At 41.2% G+C, this 17,673-nt stretch overlaps 1 protein-coding gene across 1 annotated transcript in view; it reads left to right on the top strand.

Annotated features, from left to right (window-relative positions):
- The window catches only part of ptprn2 (protein tyrosine phosphatase receptor type N2), a gene marked incomplete at both ends in the record, with an annotated part of 124,488 nt that overhangs the window by 69,603 nt on the left and 37,212 nt on the right, over nt 1–17,673 (top strand). Inside the window, one exon of the mRNA XM_080050201.1 lies at nt 5,427–5,491. Coding sequence (XP_079906327.1) covers nt 5,427–5,491 — 65 coding nt within the window. The remainder of the gene's footprint in view (nt 1–5,426; nt 5,492–17,673) is intronic.

Here is a 17,673-nt window from a genome sequence, read left to right as displayed (position 1 = left end):
GAATGCCCATCCTCCACTGACCTCTGACTTCAACAAGGCATTTTACGTCCACACAAATGCCGCTCACTGGATATCTTTTCTTTTTCGGACCATTCTCTGTAAACCCTAGAGATGGTTTAGAGTGAAAATCCCAGTATATCAGCAGTTTCTGAAATACTCATACCATCCCTCCTGACACCCTCAACATTGCCATGTTCAAAGTCACTTAAAACCCCTTTCTTACCCATTCTGTTGCTCGGTTTCAACCTCAATAAGTTGTCCCGTCCAGGTCTACATGCCTAAATGCATTGAGTTGCTGACATGTGATTGGCTGATTAGTTGTATGTATTAACAAGAAAATGAACCGCTGTACCTATTAAAGTGGCCAGTGAGTGTGTGTGTGTGTGTGTGTGTGTGTGTGTGTGTGTGTGTGTGTGTGTGTGTGTGTGTGTGTGTGTGTGTGTGTGTGTGTGTGTGTGTATATATATATATATATATATATATATATATATATATATATATATATATATATATATATATATATATATATCTTGTCCCTTTGTTTCATTTGTAGGTTTTCTCAGAGGTGCGGGTCCCTTGATTTGCTTTCTTGATTCATAGAAGCCAAGGAGCAGAATAACAATTGATACTCATGAACGAGAAGAGACAGTGGAGAGGAGTGGGTCTGTGTGCAGAGAGAAGCAGATATTAGTTATTAGTTATTGGTTAGGTTATCTACAGATTATTTATCCTTACCCTTAAAAAAAAGCTCATGTAGAAGTCTTTCTATATTAGTGTGTTTGCGTCCATCCTTTCTATTTCCTGCAAGCTAATACTGCAAATGAAAAAAGAAAAAAAAGGGGGATAAAAAAAACACGCCTTTTATTAGCTACAACAATATCTCTGAATGGATTTACATTTTGATAAGCATCAGCATGCTGAAGCCAGATGTAAAGGGGTCACATCCATGTTATATATATCATACAACATGTAATGAATATATGCTGCTGCTCGGAAGTCAGCCCTGTGGTTCCTCATACGCCGACTTGCGATAGATAGAATATTATTGTTTTTGTTTCCCGCCTATGGATTTTGACTGAAAAAAATTAGTTGCCGTGGATCTTATCTGTCAGAGGGGGATCAGGTGCATCTCTCTCTCTCTCCTGCCCCTCTCTCCACTCGGATAGGTAGAGACAGCCATCATATGTGCAAGGGGGAAAGTGATGGGCGGAATGGCAGCTTTAATATCGGAGCGATTGCCTGCTGATAAGGCCAACGGCTGTGGAGAGGCGTGAGCGTCAGCCCTCCTCCGCAATAAACACTTTCATTTTGTTTGGTTGGAGTGACGGATGGAGAGATGGAAGTGGTGAATAGACGACCTGGGGAACTGAGGGAGGGAGGTGGGGAGGATAGATGTGAAATGGATGTGGATGTTATTCAATATTAACAGATCAATCAGAGGCTGGTGAAATATGCATTTTGTCGACTATACCCCTCCCCCCCATTTGGCCAAAGAGGCAAACATTACATGTGACAGTGCTGTTGAAATACTTACAGCCTAGAGTCTGCGATTTGTCTCCCAATGTTGAATTTATATTGCTTTTCAACAATAACAACCCTGTCGTCTATCAGAAAAATGAATATATATATTCATGACTTTAAGCTCTGATGACTTCATGATAATCAGTTCTGAATTGCTATTAGAATCTATGATGAGCGGTGCACGATTGCTTCGGTTTGCAGCATATGGTGGAGAGAAGCAACAATTTTAATCAAATGATATCCCTCCACATGATCATTTGTGTTGAGCGTGTATGCTACAGAGCAATTTAAAGGTCACATAAAATCAAGCCTAAATGTGTGCTTGTGTGTTTTTCCTGTATATCAGTTTATTAGCACTCTTGTCTAAGATGTTTTAAAGCGTTCTTTAGGGTCGATGATTAAAATGGCCTTTTCAACAAGTCCTTGATGACTTTTGATCAAGTGTTCTTCTTGTTCACCTGGCGTGGAGTGTTCACATTGCTTAACATGGATACTCGTCTTTTTTCAATTAAAAGCGCATAGTGCATTTCTAATATGCAGAAACACAAAGTGTAATTTTAAACTTTTTGCAGCAGGGATAATTCAGAGGTATTTTATGTGTCTGTATTATATTAGTATACAGTGTATTGAACAGTATTCTTTGGGAATTTGCTTACTTCAAAACATCACATTTAAAGTAATAACCCATAAGGTTTCGCTCCTGGTTGATTTAGAGACACCAGTGGTGGATATTGGTGATAATGATTATGCTTTACTAAAAGTGCTATCGTTTACAGCAGGGGTATCTGTTTGAAGTGCAGCCGAAAACAATTTTCACAAAGAATAAAGAAAATAAAAGTGAGTTCAGGGCCACAGTAAAGTTAAAAGTCACTGTGGCTGCTCTTAGTCGCTTGTAAAAAAAAAAAGACTGTAGTCCTATCCTTTGGACATATTTTTGATGGGTGATCTTGTTGAAAGAAATTGATATACACATTGAATGGCAACTGCTCAAAAAAGGATCACCTTATAAGCAGTATCAGAAATTAAAATGAACATTTAGAACACTTCTACACGTGAAAAAATGCCTTTTTGCATCAGATGACATGGCAAAATGTGACTCGGATGCCCAGAAAATCAAATGAGTAGCAGGAATCCAATCTGGATATTAGAGATGGCACTAGATAGACTCAGACAATGCCTATTAAAAAGGCCGAAGGAGGCTCTCTGAAATGAGACCTGACATCTCTTTTCCACAGTCTGTCAGGAGTATTTGGTGGCTAATTTGAAGCGTGTGCGTGTGTATGTGTGTGTGTGTGTATGTGAGAGAGAGAGAGAAAAAGAGAAAGAGAGTGAGCTACGGTGGGAGGTTAATATAAGGGGCCACTAAAAAGAGACGCTGTAGGCAGTTATCTGTACAGTGGGTGACAGAACAAGCAATCCATCGGCCTGGATTCTCACTTCAGCCCCAGATCTATCCAGTTACCGGTTAATGAGCTTGGCAAGTACATTGTATTTACATTTAAAGTGGCTGTTGTGGGACTGTCCTTTTGCTCAGGTTGATTGGAGAGTCCTCAAAGCTTTGATTCGCCAGTAAACACTGACCTTCAGGCTTCTTTAGTTTTCACCGTAAGTTAATGTCAGCTTGTCAGTCAAAACCCGGTTGCTGCAGCCACGGTGTGAGAGTGACGTGTGCAGCGCGCCACTGTGTGTTGATTCCAGGCTAATCTCTAGTAGTTTAACTCAACCCAAGAGGGGTCCTCATTAGGACCAAAACATTGTGTGACCTTTTAGCAGTTTCGCCTTTTCCCCCCCACCACCACCTACGACCGAACCCAGCTGGGCCCAATTACCTCGCTCATTACCCCCTCTTTCCTAAATAGCACCAGGACTACGCAGGTACTGTAGCTATATAGAGATCCAATACGTCTGACTAAATACAGGGGGTGGCAACTTGGAATTAAAGAAAGTAAGGCATTTGCCGACTGACTTTCCTCCTCTCACTAATGGCAGAGGATTTTCCCTTTTTTTTCCTCTCGTCTACCATCTTTACTGTATGTGGCATTCTTATTATTTAAAGACTTTGAATGTAAAGCTGACCTTCAGAACTGAGTCCTTTATCACGTTTTTGGACAATCTTTTGGAAAACCTTGGCCGACACCAAAAAGTACAAGACGTCCCCTTTGCTGCCACGTTGATGAGCTGATAGAATGATCAATGTTTGCAGGATCTTTAATAACCAGACAGAGAGAACAGGGGAGCAGCCAGGGAGATGGATGATTATCCTAAAAGTAACGTGCTTAATAAGATGGAATGCTGCATACATTGTGGACTGAGTGGAATCATTGGGACAGATTAAAATACTAATTAAACAGGCCCTTGCCGAATTTGGAGTGTGAGGTGGGGTTCAGCTCTTCAGGGTCATTTGCATAGCCTTCATCTGGGGGAAATGGGATTTAAAGGACCTCTTCCTCTCTTTAAAATCACATTCACATGCTAACAAACTCAATTAAAATGAAGCTCCATTTTTTTTTGTTTCACTCTATACTGTAATTTGGCGTAATCTATTAAGGCCCCTTTGATTTTGTTTTTCAGTATAGATGTCTCCATCAAAGTGAGGAAGGGGCAATGAACACAAGATGGGGGAAATAGCCGGCGAAATGTGTGATCTTGAACGCTGGATATTTAATGTTTGCCTCACTTTAGTTTGATTTGCATGAGAATATCTTTTGTGAACAAAGCGTTGGAAATAGCTTGCCATAGTTGATTAGATCAATAGATCTGAGGATCTAACTCGGGTGGTGTATTAATTACTGAAAGAACAAAGGCAGGAGCTCAAGTTATTGTGTGCTGTGAGTCTACAAGCACTTCATCTGCGGTCTCATAATCGTCTGTTGGTCTGACGCGGCCATAAACATATACTTATGGATGAAGCCCAAGGATTTGGACTTTTCTTCTAGCGACACCATCAGGTGTGGAGTGAAATGACTCAACAACTAGCAACATAATTAGGTACTTTGTGTTTAGTGCCAATTAGAAAATATAAGCACACTAACATGCTAAACTATAATGGTTAGCGTTATACCTGCTTAAGCTTAATTTATACGTCTGGCACAGTTACGCCATAGGCTGATGTGCCCATTCTTATGAGACTTTACTACACAATCAGGGCTATTGCAGTCACACAACGTCCATGGGGGAACGTACTGTGTTTGGTCCATATAGACATTGGAGGAAAAAAAGGCCAATTGAAATTGTCCAATAACACCAAAGCCACATGAAGTTACACTATGCTAAACCCAACAACAGCATAGAAAAGTCCCGACGGCCCTTCCCACCATCACTTGTACCACAAAGTGACTGAAAGAATGTAAAACGCATTTACGGTGGGGAATATAATTCAAGCGTGATACGATCTGATCATGTAACGATACATCCGTCTAGTGTTGCACTGGTGTTATTAAAGAGTGCAATCCGACACTGAACAATAAATCAAAACTACCCGTTAAGCCCTTGTGTCAACTATGAATCCAACTACAGCATGTTAGCATTGTCATTATGAGCATTTTGAACTGCCTATGGCATTTAGCTTAAAGTACCACCGTGCTCAAGTGCAACCTCACAGAGCCAATAGGATGACTGTAGGACTTTACCTATCACTAACCACTTAACCACCAAAGACTCATTTCAGGGTTCTTGCTGTGGTACCCTGAAGATTGTTCTTCTTTTCCTCTTGACAAAAGATTTTTCTTCATTTGCGTGGGGGGAGAGGTTAGTGAGCAGTTTGACATCTGACTCACGCTGTTACATTCATCCCATCATTCTCACTTTCACTGACCACTTGTTTGCCTTTAGGAACGGAAGAGTCTGCTACTGTATCACCCACTGCTCATAATCAACACCTCCTCTGCTTTTGTCTCCCTGTGCAGTCCAAGAGAAGCAGCTCCTGGAGAAGGAGACGGGCCTGAAGATAGTGGAGGCCGGAGTTAGTGACGTAAGTTATCAAATCTCTAAAGATATATCGTTTCTTCAGCTTCTGTGTGTCGTAAAAAAAAAGAGAAAGGCAAAAGACTGAGAGTGTGGGAGTGCTTGTGCTTGGGATCGTTTGTACATCTACTGTGTTTGGGCTCGTGGGACAAGAATAACTCCTGTGATTCCAACTTGGCATTCTTATCACACCTGCAGCTTCAGTTTTTACGCAGCCAAACACTAATCTGCAGCAGCAATGAATTCCGAGCACACATCCTTTCAAGTTGCGTTGCTTTGATTAGCTTCCCCCCCAATATTCATTTCCTTTAGGTATCTAAGAGCTGTCGTCACCATGGCAAAGAAAAACACAACACAAGACAAAAGCCTGATGCATTTTGTGTAAAAACTTAAAAGTAAGTGTTGATCGTCGCCGCAGAGCAACAATAACCAGATTACCTTGAGTGCTGTCACTCTGTCGGGAGCTCTGATGCTCCTGTGACATATTCATTGGAAAAAATTAAGAGGCAAGCAGGAAGGACACTCAGGATGATCCAGATGAAAGGAGAGTAAATGTGTATTCATTCAACACTGATAAATATTCATATGTATCTGCGGTAAGGATCTAATCAAGCACCTATTGATGCATCATAGCCCTCCATGCTTGCCTGGTAAATGAGTTTCTCTATGGAAATGAGACAGACAGCCTTAGACCCCTGAGCTGCCCTGATCATGAGGCATGCTGGGAGCCAAATGGATGTGGCCTGTGAATCGGAGGACGGTTGCCATAGGCAACAACCGTCACACACTGTATAGACAAGATCATTTTCCTGTGTTAGTCCCCGTCTACGCTGGCTCCCTTTTGGTGTCACTGCCTTTCTTTGCCCATCTGCCTACCACTTATATCTTTTTTAGCGAGCGCATTTTCTCTCATCTCGTTCCTGCATTGTGTCTTTATCACGTTCTTCTCAATTATCTCTGATTCACTTTTCTTTTTTTCCCTTCCCTGTGACTCTTGTCCTGTTCTTTGTCTGCCTCTCCTCGCCTCCTTTTCATTCTTTTATTCCCACTCGGGCTGATTCCTGCGCTTAAGCCAGCACTGGTACAGGGCTGTGTTTGTCATATTGGGCCTATTTGTAGATAATTAGCTGCAATAATAGCCTCTCTGCAGGAGCCAGGGTGAGGGAGGGATAGTTTGGAAGAGGGAGGGAGAAAACGGAAAAATCTGTCTTCTACCTCATGGGGAGAAAATCTTCACCAGACTTGGTTTGTAGAAATGCATGTTAAGGATCTGATGAATTTACTGTACTACAAATAAGGAGCTGGCAAAGCCTTAAAAATGTGGAAGCTCACTTGGCGGGTGTTTTTATTAGCAGTAGCTTTAATGCCGGCATGTTGATCTCACCAGTTTGTATCCAAAAAGTGGAGAGTTGAGGCTAAGTTGGAGGAAAATAGTAGCTTTCCACAGGAGGGCCTGTGGAGTGGGCTCTTTAAACACATTAGTTTAAAAGGTGTTAAACCAAAAGCCTGCTCTCTGTAAATTTGCAGTAAATTGACCACAGTTATGAGTGAATGCATGCACACTAGAGGTTGCAGAATGGGTCTCCATTAGTGGCAACAAAAATATAAATATACTCAGTGGCTTACATAAGAGGTATAGTGCAGGGAAATTAAGCCCGGAACTATGCTTTCCACAGACGGCACTCCTTCCCTCATGTATGAAACCATCAACGTGGTTTCTATCATTAAGTCTTATCACTGACAACTCCCCCCTTCATCCGTTTTTATTTAAGAGGTGACAAATGACAAAACAGCTTAGGAAGATGTCCAGATAGAGCGAACGTCAATAGCGGTAGATGCGGACGAGGATAAGCAAATGTCAAAGTGGGGGGAAGGAGACATCAATCAATAGGTCCGAGCAATATCTACTCCATTATAGATTGCAGGGTAGTCAGCTTCCCTAAAGAGAAAAAAATAACGGAAAAATGGCTACTTTGTAGGGATTTTTTTGTTTGTTTGGGATGCAGGTATGTGTGGGGCATAAGCAATGTATTTTTTGAGTATCCTTCATATTAACAGCTGTTTCCCAAGTGGAAGAGGTGTACTCTTGTGGAAACCCGAAAGGCAAATGGAGGTCCTCTCACAGCAATTTGTGAGCACTGTAAATGTGTGAAAAACCATGCGGGTGAGGGGGGGAAGTGAAGTGGAAAGAAATTCATGTTCGATGTGGCCTGTTTTGCAGCTTCCGCAGCATCCCGGCACCACTGTCCGTATTCACACTGCATTGAAAAGCATACATATTAATCCATATATCCACGCTGTTATCAGACACTTGTGTGGAAATAAGCCCAGGCAGAATGTAACACACTTTAGGCAAGGCAAGGCAAGTTTATTTATATAGCACAATTCAGACACAAGGCCATTCAAAGTGCTTTACAGGGGCAAGATTAAAATACATAATACACATTAGAAAAATGAATAGAAATAAAACATTTAAAAGCTAATGAATAGAAATAGAACATTTAAATACAATAAAATTGCAGGTTAAAATGGAAACAGAAAAGTCTTCAGACTTGATTTAAAAGAGCCGAGAGTTGCAGCAGACCTCAAGTTTCTCCTCGCCTAGCATCGTTCCTAAAAGGCACAAAAGCTGTGTGACTGTGCATCTCACCCCGTGTTTCTTCTTCCGTGCAGTGGGGGGGAGGGAGGGGGGTGAGTCAGCCCACCCCCCCACACACCTCAAGCTGGAGACAGCATCCAGGCACCAAGCAAAAGGGTTGCTCTCGCTGGCAGCCATACACACAGCATGGCTGGTACCAGTGGGGAGCAGGGGGAGAGAGGGGAAGCGAGGGAATAAAAGGAAGGCTGAGAAAGATTTTTTTCTTCTTTTTTTAGGGAGGGGCATGTTTTTGAAAGGGATTGCTATGGTTGGTCACAAAAAGCCACACCGAATATCCTCTGACAAATCCAATACATACTGCATGTGAGGCCAAAGGATGGATTTATAACAATGCTTAAAAAAATATATTAAATAATAGTGTGCTGGAGAATCGAGTTAATGACATTTAAATCTTACTTAATGCACACGAGGGGGACATTTAATCTCTAGAAATATTTTCAGAGGTTAAATATGCCTCTACTAATATTGCCCTAATCAAGGTCTTAATGAGCGAAAGCTTGGTCTGAAAATAAAGATCAACACTGATATGAGTGTGCAAGAGCTTTCCTCTGGATTTAAATATAAAATATATATAGAGATTTTATTTTTAATTGAAAGAAGAAACTGGTTCTGACAGCTGAGACTACACTACTTCACCCAGACAGAAAGCTGGAAAAATGTTGCCTGATGTAGCACCGGCTTCAAATCATCATGTTCTTTTCCACTGTCAAATATTCCTGATCGTACCTACTGAATTACCTCGAACAGTTTCAACAAATGCATAATGACCTATAAAACATTTAAAGCTGCATATCTGTAAAGAACCAACAGTAATGTTGTTGTTGTGATTAACTTGCTGGCTAAATTGAGATTCATTGACATTTTGACAGGGCGGTCTAATGTTTTCGAGATAACTCCGGCAAACTGCTTATGTGAAGAGGCACTTATAAAACACAGAATCCCCTGCGCTCCACGTCAACCACTAAAATGTAAATCATGTATGGCAGGCAGGGGGTCTCAGCACCGTGCACATGTTAGCAGTTTGTGTAGATGCGTGCACAAACGTTACATAACGATATTATTGTCTGTCAGGTCATGGTATTTGTCCATAATGGTCTTTATAGGCCTTAAGTTAAGCTTTTTTTGTATTTTTGCAGTCCCATGACATATGTCTATGTGTGCCCAACTCACTCCTTTTCTATTCAAATTCTTACTCTTGCTACAAAGTGGGAGCTTTACCAGTGAAATGAGCAGTAATTCCATCAGGTGGCAATCTAGAGGGACATTGGGAGAATGCCAGCGCTATTCTATGATGGTCGAAAAGCTCACATTATATTTCTAATCAAAGAACAAAGTGCACAGGCACAGAGGCAAAACTCATCTCAGAGAAAAGGTCACATGTAATGATGACCCCCTCCCAATGGATTCCTTTCCAATATCATGCAATAATTAATGCAAGGGCACATCTCTTTGAAAATGATCTGCTGGGCTTTCAAAAACAAATGCATCAGGTCTTGAGTATTATCATTTGTACATGCTAAATTGGTGTTTATGTTTATAGCCTTGGTTTGGATATAAATTATGCTTCTTTCTGTGATGTAGACAAGTAAGTTTGGATAGGGGCAAACGTTACTGTTTATTTGGTCACCCCAGCAACACGTAAAAAAAAACAATGCAATGGAAACTTGAGCAACAAATGCTACATGTGCACAGTCAGCCTTAATGCACTCAATAGGATCCAATAACTTCTGGTTCAAGGATGATGACTTTAAATTAGCATTTTGTTTTGCTGCAACACTTTTTCATGAATATTTATTTCCAGAGTTTTTGTATTATGCGCATGGCTATCAGGCAATATCAGCGCATTTTGCTTTTCCTTTAATCTAACAAAGCCTGAAAACTGTAGCGTGTATCGCTTAGCGACGCATACCATGTGCAGCCATCAGCGAATGCAATTCCCTGCAGCAATTGGGACAATAATTTCAGAGGGGACTTCAAAGGAAAACCAAACTGACCATTTCCTAGCAGAGAGAAGAGGCAGACACATGGGTTGAAATAAATAACTAACTGTAATAAGAGTTGTACAAATTGATTTTGTAGCGGCACGCTTTACTTCAAAACATCTTCACCCATGTTGGTTTCTCAAGCCATGTTTTTTCTAAAAATCACAAGATGAGAAAAATATATTTTTATGTCAATTTCGAGATCTCTTATTCCCACTTAAGTGTGCATGGCTCCTTAGAGGAAATGAAAGTGGCTTGGTTGCACTGCAGGGTACATTTTCTACCCATCCTTGTATAGTCCGTACATGTGTGTACTTGTGTGTGTAGTTGTAGCAGCTAATCAATTCCAAACTGGCTCCTCAATTGCCTTTTCCTCATCTGATCTGCTTCAGACACAGAAAAAACCCAAACAATGAAAAAATTGAGGCCTAAAAAAATGTCAACAGTGCAGGAAGCCGAATCTGGCTCGTTTAAAAGTGGCTAAAATGCCATTACTGTGGCAGATCTGAATGTGAAATGTCATATTGGAGCAGCCCCACTGTGCCTGCAGCCCAGAGTAACACTGCCTCTGTGGAGACTCCAGCTGCCTACCACTGATGAAAGACCGTTCGGCAGTTCCGTCTCTCAGCAACCTTTTACCATCACCTGACCTTTGGACTGCAGAAATGCCTTTGATACCATGCCATGCAGTTTGGTATTTGCCTCTCTGTATATCATGACGTGTGCTTTCCCCCAGGGTAAGGGCGGACTTTAATGAGTGTCAGAATGTAAAGTGTTTACTCCACTACCTTTTTCTTCTTTATATGTTCCGCTGTCTTTGTCATAGAGAGAGCTACGCTTACTGTGTGTAGTTGATTCCGCTTGTGGAAGGGCAATTCCTCCGCCTTTTGTAAGGCATTACATAAAACAGGTTTTTTTTCTGGTGTAGCCTACTCATGAAAAGAGAAGCTCAAGGCCATGGTGGCCTTGGTGGTGCTGAGGAAATTTAGAAAGACTTAACTGATGAAAACTCTTATGCTGTTATAAATCCTCAATGTATGATGTACAGTGCCTCAAACATTCATTCTTCTCCACTCAGTGAGTTTCTGCATTTCTCACTATAATAAGGGCAGTGCAGTAGTTCACTGGTTTGAACTGTTATTTCAAAGCTTGAAGGTCTCCGGTTTCAGGCCTGCTTTCTTACTGTATGTTGTCGGCTGCCATAAATGATTATTTCCATTACTGATGGCATTCCTTTTTGCTATTTATTATTTTGTTTTTATAATTTCAGAAAATCTGCTTGTTTATTCAACAATGAGTTCAAAACAAAAACATATTCAAATTACCATAATATGTCTGGCATCTTAGCTTAAAAATTACTAAAACAATCAATCAATTATGAAAATAGTTCAATGTGTCATTATAATTAAAAAGTCTAATTAAATTCAAGAAGTAGAGTTTCATTTTTTCCTTTATACCTGTAGCTGAAATTATAATTCTCAAAATGCAAGATGTCCTGTTGAGTGGCTGCTTTTAATATTGGATAGTCCTGGCCATTGCCAGTGGGGGATATTCAAATTCTGCCTCTTCTACTGTGGCTTTATGATGTTAAACGTCAGTAGGAAATGTTCACTCTAGACAGAGAGACAGAAAGAGGAGCCTTTGAGCTTGAGCTCTGACATTATGACACAGAACCTGATGTTCACTCTTGGTTTGGATTTTTGAGAACAAAATCACTTGTTTTTTGTTTTGATGATAGTAGGTGTGCAGCGTTTACACCATGACATGCTGTCTGCAGTTTCAGAGAAAAATACACAGTTACAGTAAGAGTAGGCTATAGCAACATAAATGAATCCTGTATAATTCATATACATGCGCAGTATTTGTGTGATTGGAATAAACGTGGTAGGCCTACTGTACATAGGGCTCTAGAGCTGTTGGCAAATTTAGCTAAGCTGTTTTCGAATATTCTCAATCTCGCCCACACTCTGGGTTTCGTGGTGCAGTGAACCACAAATAAAACCAAATTTGACTGTTGGATACCTCCACCACTCTCAAAGCAGACTTAATGGCTCCAATGCCATCCATGCGGGTGCGGGATGACCTGCTTGGCATATTTCAAGAAGAAATAATGACCCTCTCGACTGCAGCTAGAGACTGATCAGACAACCGGCTGCTTCTCTTCCATCTCTAGAACAGTAAATTCAAAAGGTGGTGATCAGTGAACTCAACTTCCACTGGTGATTTCTATGCTACTGTTTAATCCGTGCACTACCTGGTATAGACTGCTAATAACCTAAACTAAAGATATAACACGATGGAAAAGAAAAAAATATATCAGTGAGGTCCCTAACATGAACATCTATTCAAGGATTGAACTTGTTGTCCTAATTAGCTTTTTAAAACAGTGTGATCAAGATGTGCACAGAATAATGCCGTAATAGATTACCTGGTTATTTTAAAATAATAAATGACTGGGCTGTTCAGACCTAACGTTCATCACTAAGTGGAATTTAGCCCCTAATTGGTTCATGTAGTCGTCAATCTAGTCTCGGACAGAAAGTGGAGATGGCCCGGTTTGACTGGAGGCTAGATTGACGACTACTACATGATCCAATCAGCAGCTGCCTTCTACTAAGGGACGAATGTAAAGTCAGAATGAGTGCCCTGGTTGGCTCGGTCATTAGTTTGACCGGCTCCTCCTCACGGAGATTGGAGAAAGGCCAGACTTATCTGGGAGGGAGAAGCTAATTTGAATCTTGCTAAATCAGGCTGGTCTCACCGGTCTATGTTTTGCCCACTATTGATGAATAGTGGTAATCTGTCCCCTTGTTAAAGCATAAGGTAGATCTACAGGTATGACTTTGTTCTGCACTTTCATTGTAAACAACACCCCGCTTGTTTGAACAAAAGCTCTGGCTGTTTATGGTCATTTTGTTGACAGGTGTTTGGCAGCAGCAGCAGTAGGGTTGAGTGCTGGGTGCCTGGGGGAGGAAGAGGGTAGTGGGTGGGTGAGGGGGACCTGTGGTGTCCACAGCTGGATAGCATGGCAGAGGTTTTAAATGTCAGCGTTGAAGGGGGATGTGGCTCCCATTTGGCCTGACACGCCGCATGCCAAGGGATTGGGAACGGCAGCGGGAAGCAGGGGCAGGGTGCTCCCGGTCGCGGCCGCAGAGCTACTCACCTTCTGCCATTTATCATGCGGCTACTTGCCTAGCGCATCTGGCACCTTAGCATCCACAGCAGCAGGCAAAGACATAGCTGCAGGCAAACCGCTCGGGTCGCCCATGGTAATTTTTATATATAACGTCACAAAAAATATCAGGGTATTCATCATCATATAGTATTGTTTGACTAAATTCAGTCCAGAGTATCGTATGGTTTAGTTGTTCTAAATGCAGTAAGAAGAAGTATCGACTTATTCAGCGCTGAGTTGAGTTTTTTTCTGCTGAAATCGACAGCTTATTTCCAGAAAAAATTACAATATAATGGTAGTGAGGCTGTGAAGGAGCAATCCTAGCAGTAATCCTTACACTAATTGATTATAATTATCCTAGGTGATAAGTGTGATATTTAATTAAAATGACATATTTCAGAATATACTGCCATCATACGTTTATCCTGATGTATAAATTAGTCATAGCTGTCGTTTTTAGCAAACAAAACATTTTGAGTTTGGGGCTGATGTGAGGCAGTAGATTAATTATTGCTCAGTGAGCGCACAATCCAGAAAACACTTTGCTCTCAGTAAATTAAATGTAATCAACTGTCATATAATCTTTTATTGACTTTAATTGACTGTAATGGTGGATCCTGCTGTAACTACTGGTTACTTTCTGCATGGCAAGGTCCAATAGATAGTATGATGAGCTGTTATGGTCATTAATGTGATGACCTTGACTTGAGAGGGTATATGTGTAGGCTACTTTTGTGACATATAATGTATGTGTACGTATATGTAAAAATGCCCTTCCTCAAAACAGATGTTTTAACTTGTATAAATTCATAAAAAACTACAAAAAAAATTCACTGCTTTATGTATCTCCAAACAGAGCCCTGCAGCCTAATAACGTCTCATTTTAATTACACCAGTGGGTTTTAAATGGTTTATTTATCTTAAGAAATAGGTGTATTTTCTTCTTAATCCCTCAGTTTTTCCTGAAAACTTCAAAATAATCAAATTGGGAGAGAATTCTCCGGGAGAGCAACCAAATCAAAACTTAAGTAAACTTGCAGAAATGAAAGAAATTAGATTTTTCCTTGGACCTGGATCTGCACCCGTTATTTAATTTAGTCTAATAACCGTTAATCTGACAGCGTTCAATAACTGAGACTAATTGGGCCCTTTAGCCACAAACTGAAGAGATTTCTTTAATATGTGTTTGCTGCAATATACTATGTCTATCATCCCTATATCTGATGCAATCATCGCAAAGCTGGCGTACATGTGAAGGTAAAAAAAGCAGTGTGGCAAAGATCAGATGCCTATAGTGTGGCTGCAAGCATAATGCTGTTATGAGATTATATCTTTACATATCACAGTCATGTCCATGTTCATATCATTGACAAGACGCCTATTTAATTCACAAACATGCTCATCATGTTGGTGTTAGCGGAAAAAAATATCCTCAAATGCAGCTAACACCCAGTGATGTGCAGGTGGATATCTGTGTTGAATATAAAGGAGCTGCAGCAAGTACAACAAGCCTGAATCATAGGCCCTAAAAGCCCAGACAGACATCCCTGCAGTTTAAATCCTACATGTAGTAGTGCATTCAGTGACAAATGCTTTATATTACATTTGTTATGTAAAAAATTGTTTCCCCCAATTTCATCCAAACCTCACATATTTATGTGCATTCAATCTAAACAAAAATTTTAAATAGTCAAATTTGACAACAAACTAAAAGTATTTCACTGTGGGTCTAATTTGGCAGAAGAATACTAGTTTGTGAAAAGTGACAGGTTTATTAGTGTCACTTTTCATAGCTTCATCAACATCAAGAACTAATAGAAGGAATTACATTTCATATTTGTAAAACCACAAAAGGCAAACGGATTTGCAGGCAATCCAGGTCTATAAACACATGTCAGTCACTATTCATTACATTTTCACTCAGAAGAAGGAAGGGAAAAAAAGACATCATCACAGCTTCACATAAAGCCATACTGTGTAATTATGTTTGTGGGTGAAAGTGGACTTGATTGATTATATGCATTTACAATAATGAGCCGTCAATGTATTATTACGTTACAGAGCCGTCAGAATCTCGACATAAATCATAATTAATTCTGCCTTCGGATTTTTATGATCAGCCATACTTTTGTGTTGTTGTCAGAGGTTGTGGTTTGAAGCGATGGGAGATGATCGTGGCAAACGGGCGGCTGGTACCGCACTACTACAGCTGTGGCAGCAGTCTCATTAAGGATCCACAGAGGTTTCTTTGGATGAGGTAGCTGCTTGGTTTGGCTCGAGGGCAGACTACTCTTATAAATCTGTTGGAGCTGTGAGACAGACAGACAGACAGAGAGACAGCGAGACACACAGGGAGGCTGTGGCGCCGGGCACACAGAGTGTCAGCTCTGTTCGTGCATAGGATTGCTTTGGAGCGCCAGGCCCCAGCTGATTGGTGTGGCTTCATTAGCATGGGCTGCAGCTCCTCCGATTTGCAGTAATTAAAGAGAGAAATCAGAGCGCTTGCCCCCCAGTCCAGACACAGCCAGTGCCTGTCAAGTGAGATGGCTGTGGAACAGATCCTAGCATTTCCTGGCCTTCTGCCACTCCACAACTCCCCCTCTCCAAGTCCCTTTAGTGGGAGAGTGTCTGGAGAGAGAGAGGTATGGGGTGTGTGGGCGTCTGTGCCAACTTACCCCCTAAGTAACCCCCGGGGTTACACAGGCACACACGCCTCTCCCTGCGGGCGCACGCTGGCCCACCGTTGTCATGGTGATAACAGGGGAAAAACGTTTAATGAAGACGCTGATGAGAATTTATGAGGCTGTGGGCTGTGTGCATTTACAGTGATACGACCCTTTAGCCTATCATCCGCTGCCTCCTGTGGTTCTGCATCTATATCTTCACTTACACAAGCTATGGCTGATCATTGGGGCGTATGCTCGGGCAGGCGGCCTCAACGCACAGCAACACCCAAGTACAGTTGTGGACACGTGGCATTGGTTTTCCAATAGAGTTAATCTGGTGTGATGAGAAACATACATTGTTTTCATTTAGTTTTAACTGGTTGGATCAGGATCTACTAATCCTTTGAGTGGGGTTCTCATACGGGCAATTGAAACACAAATTGTATTACGGTGGTTGTGTACTCCAGACACAATTCAATTTGGTGTCTTCGTATGCAAAATGGAGGAAATGTGACAATAAAAAATGTTGATTGCCAAACAATGATAGCCAGCCTTCAATACACCTTAAACTGTGACAAACCAATGGAGCCATTTCATTGGTTGTGTTGTTGTTGTAGGCTTTTCAGTTGTTTTTCAGTGGCTCTCAAGTTGCTTCATGCATCCTCCATTGACTCTGTTAAACAGACAGGCCAAGGATCTTATGGAGTGTGCTGGCATTTGCCGGGGACGCCACATTTAACAGTAGGTCAACAGCCTTTAAGAACATGCCCAATTTGATTTATTTTTAAGTACACTGCTGACCTCACTGGGAACAAAAAAATGGAAGGCCATGTGAAATGCGATGTCCTTTGTACAGTTAAAGTTTAAGATACAAATGTGTACCTGTAATTCAGCCTGAACTTAAGGTACAGTTATTTAGGTATGAGACAGCATGACATTAAAGTCTTGATAATGGTTTCTTGAGATACTGCCTTCATGACTTAGCCCAGACAGGGAAAATGGGAAAGACTTACAGAGATCAGGGATATCACGAACAATGTCGAGAACACCATGAATCATGATGTAGACATTGACAATCAAGGCGGTAGAAGTCTTGAGTCTTTCTCTCAAGGCTACAATTGGTAGTCGTGATGCCAATTTTACTATGATCAGTTAAGGTTTCAGAAGGATTCGGTTGCCTTGAAGATGCACAGGACAAACCCTTCTTGAACTATTCGGACAATCGAATTCTGCCCCAATGGGGAATGCTCAAGCAGTGACAAATAGTGTGTTTCAGAGGCTTTGAGATGGTTATGTGGCCTCAGGTGTGGAGAGCACATGTCCTCCTGAACCCATGAAGTTATTATGTGCTCTTCTTCTGAACACTTCTCTTTGTCCCTTTACTGTCAGTCTCAGTATCAGAGTCTCCCAGCCCACTAAGTCTCTTGTGACTTGGGTTTCAATTATGAATGCTACCTTTGACTACCTCTGTTATTCCGCAGCAGCCCACATATCCCTGCCTGCCACCACTCATGTGTGACTTGATGTATTGTCTCACTGTTTTCCCCCTTTTCAAAATTAATTGCAGTTTTATCTCTCTAGTAGATAAAAAAAAAAGCCTGCCGAGAACATAATAGTCTAAAAGTAGTGTGAATTTTATTCAAACAAAACAATTAAAAAACCTTGGTGTTTTCCTTTGCTGTTTCCGACTGCGGACGTGTTGGATGA

The sequence above is a fragment of the Ammodytes marinus genome (assembly GCF_949987685.1).
Source record: "Ammodytes marinus genome assembly, chromosome: 21".
Classification (NCBI taxonomy): domain Eukaryota; kingdom Metazoa; phylum Chordata; class Actinopteri; order Uranoscopiformes; family Ammodytidae; genus Ammodytes; species Ammodytes marinus.
This window is presented reverse-complemented; position numbering and strand designations above follow the sequence as displayed.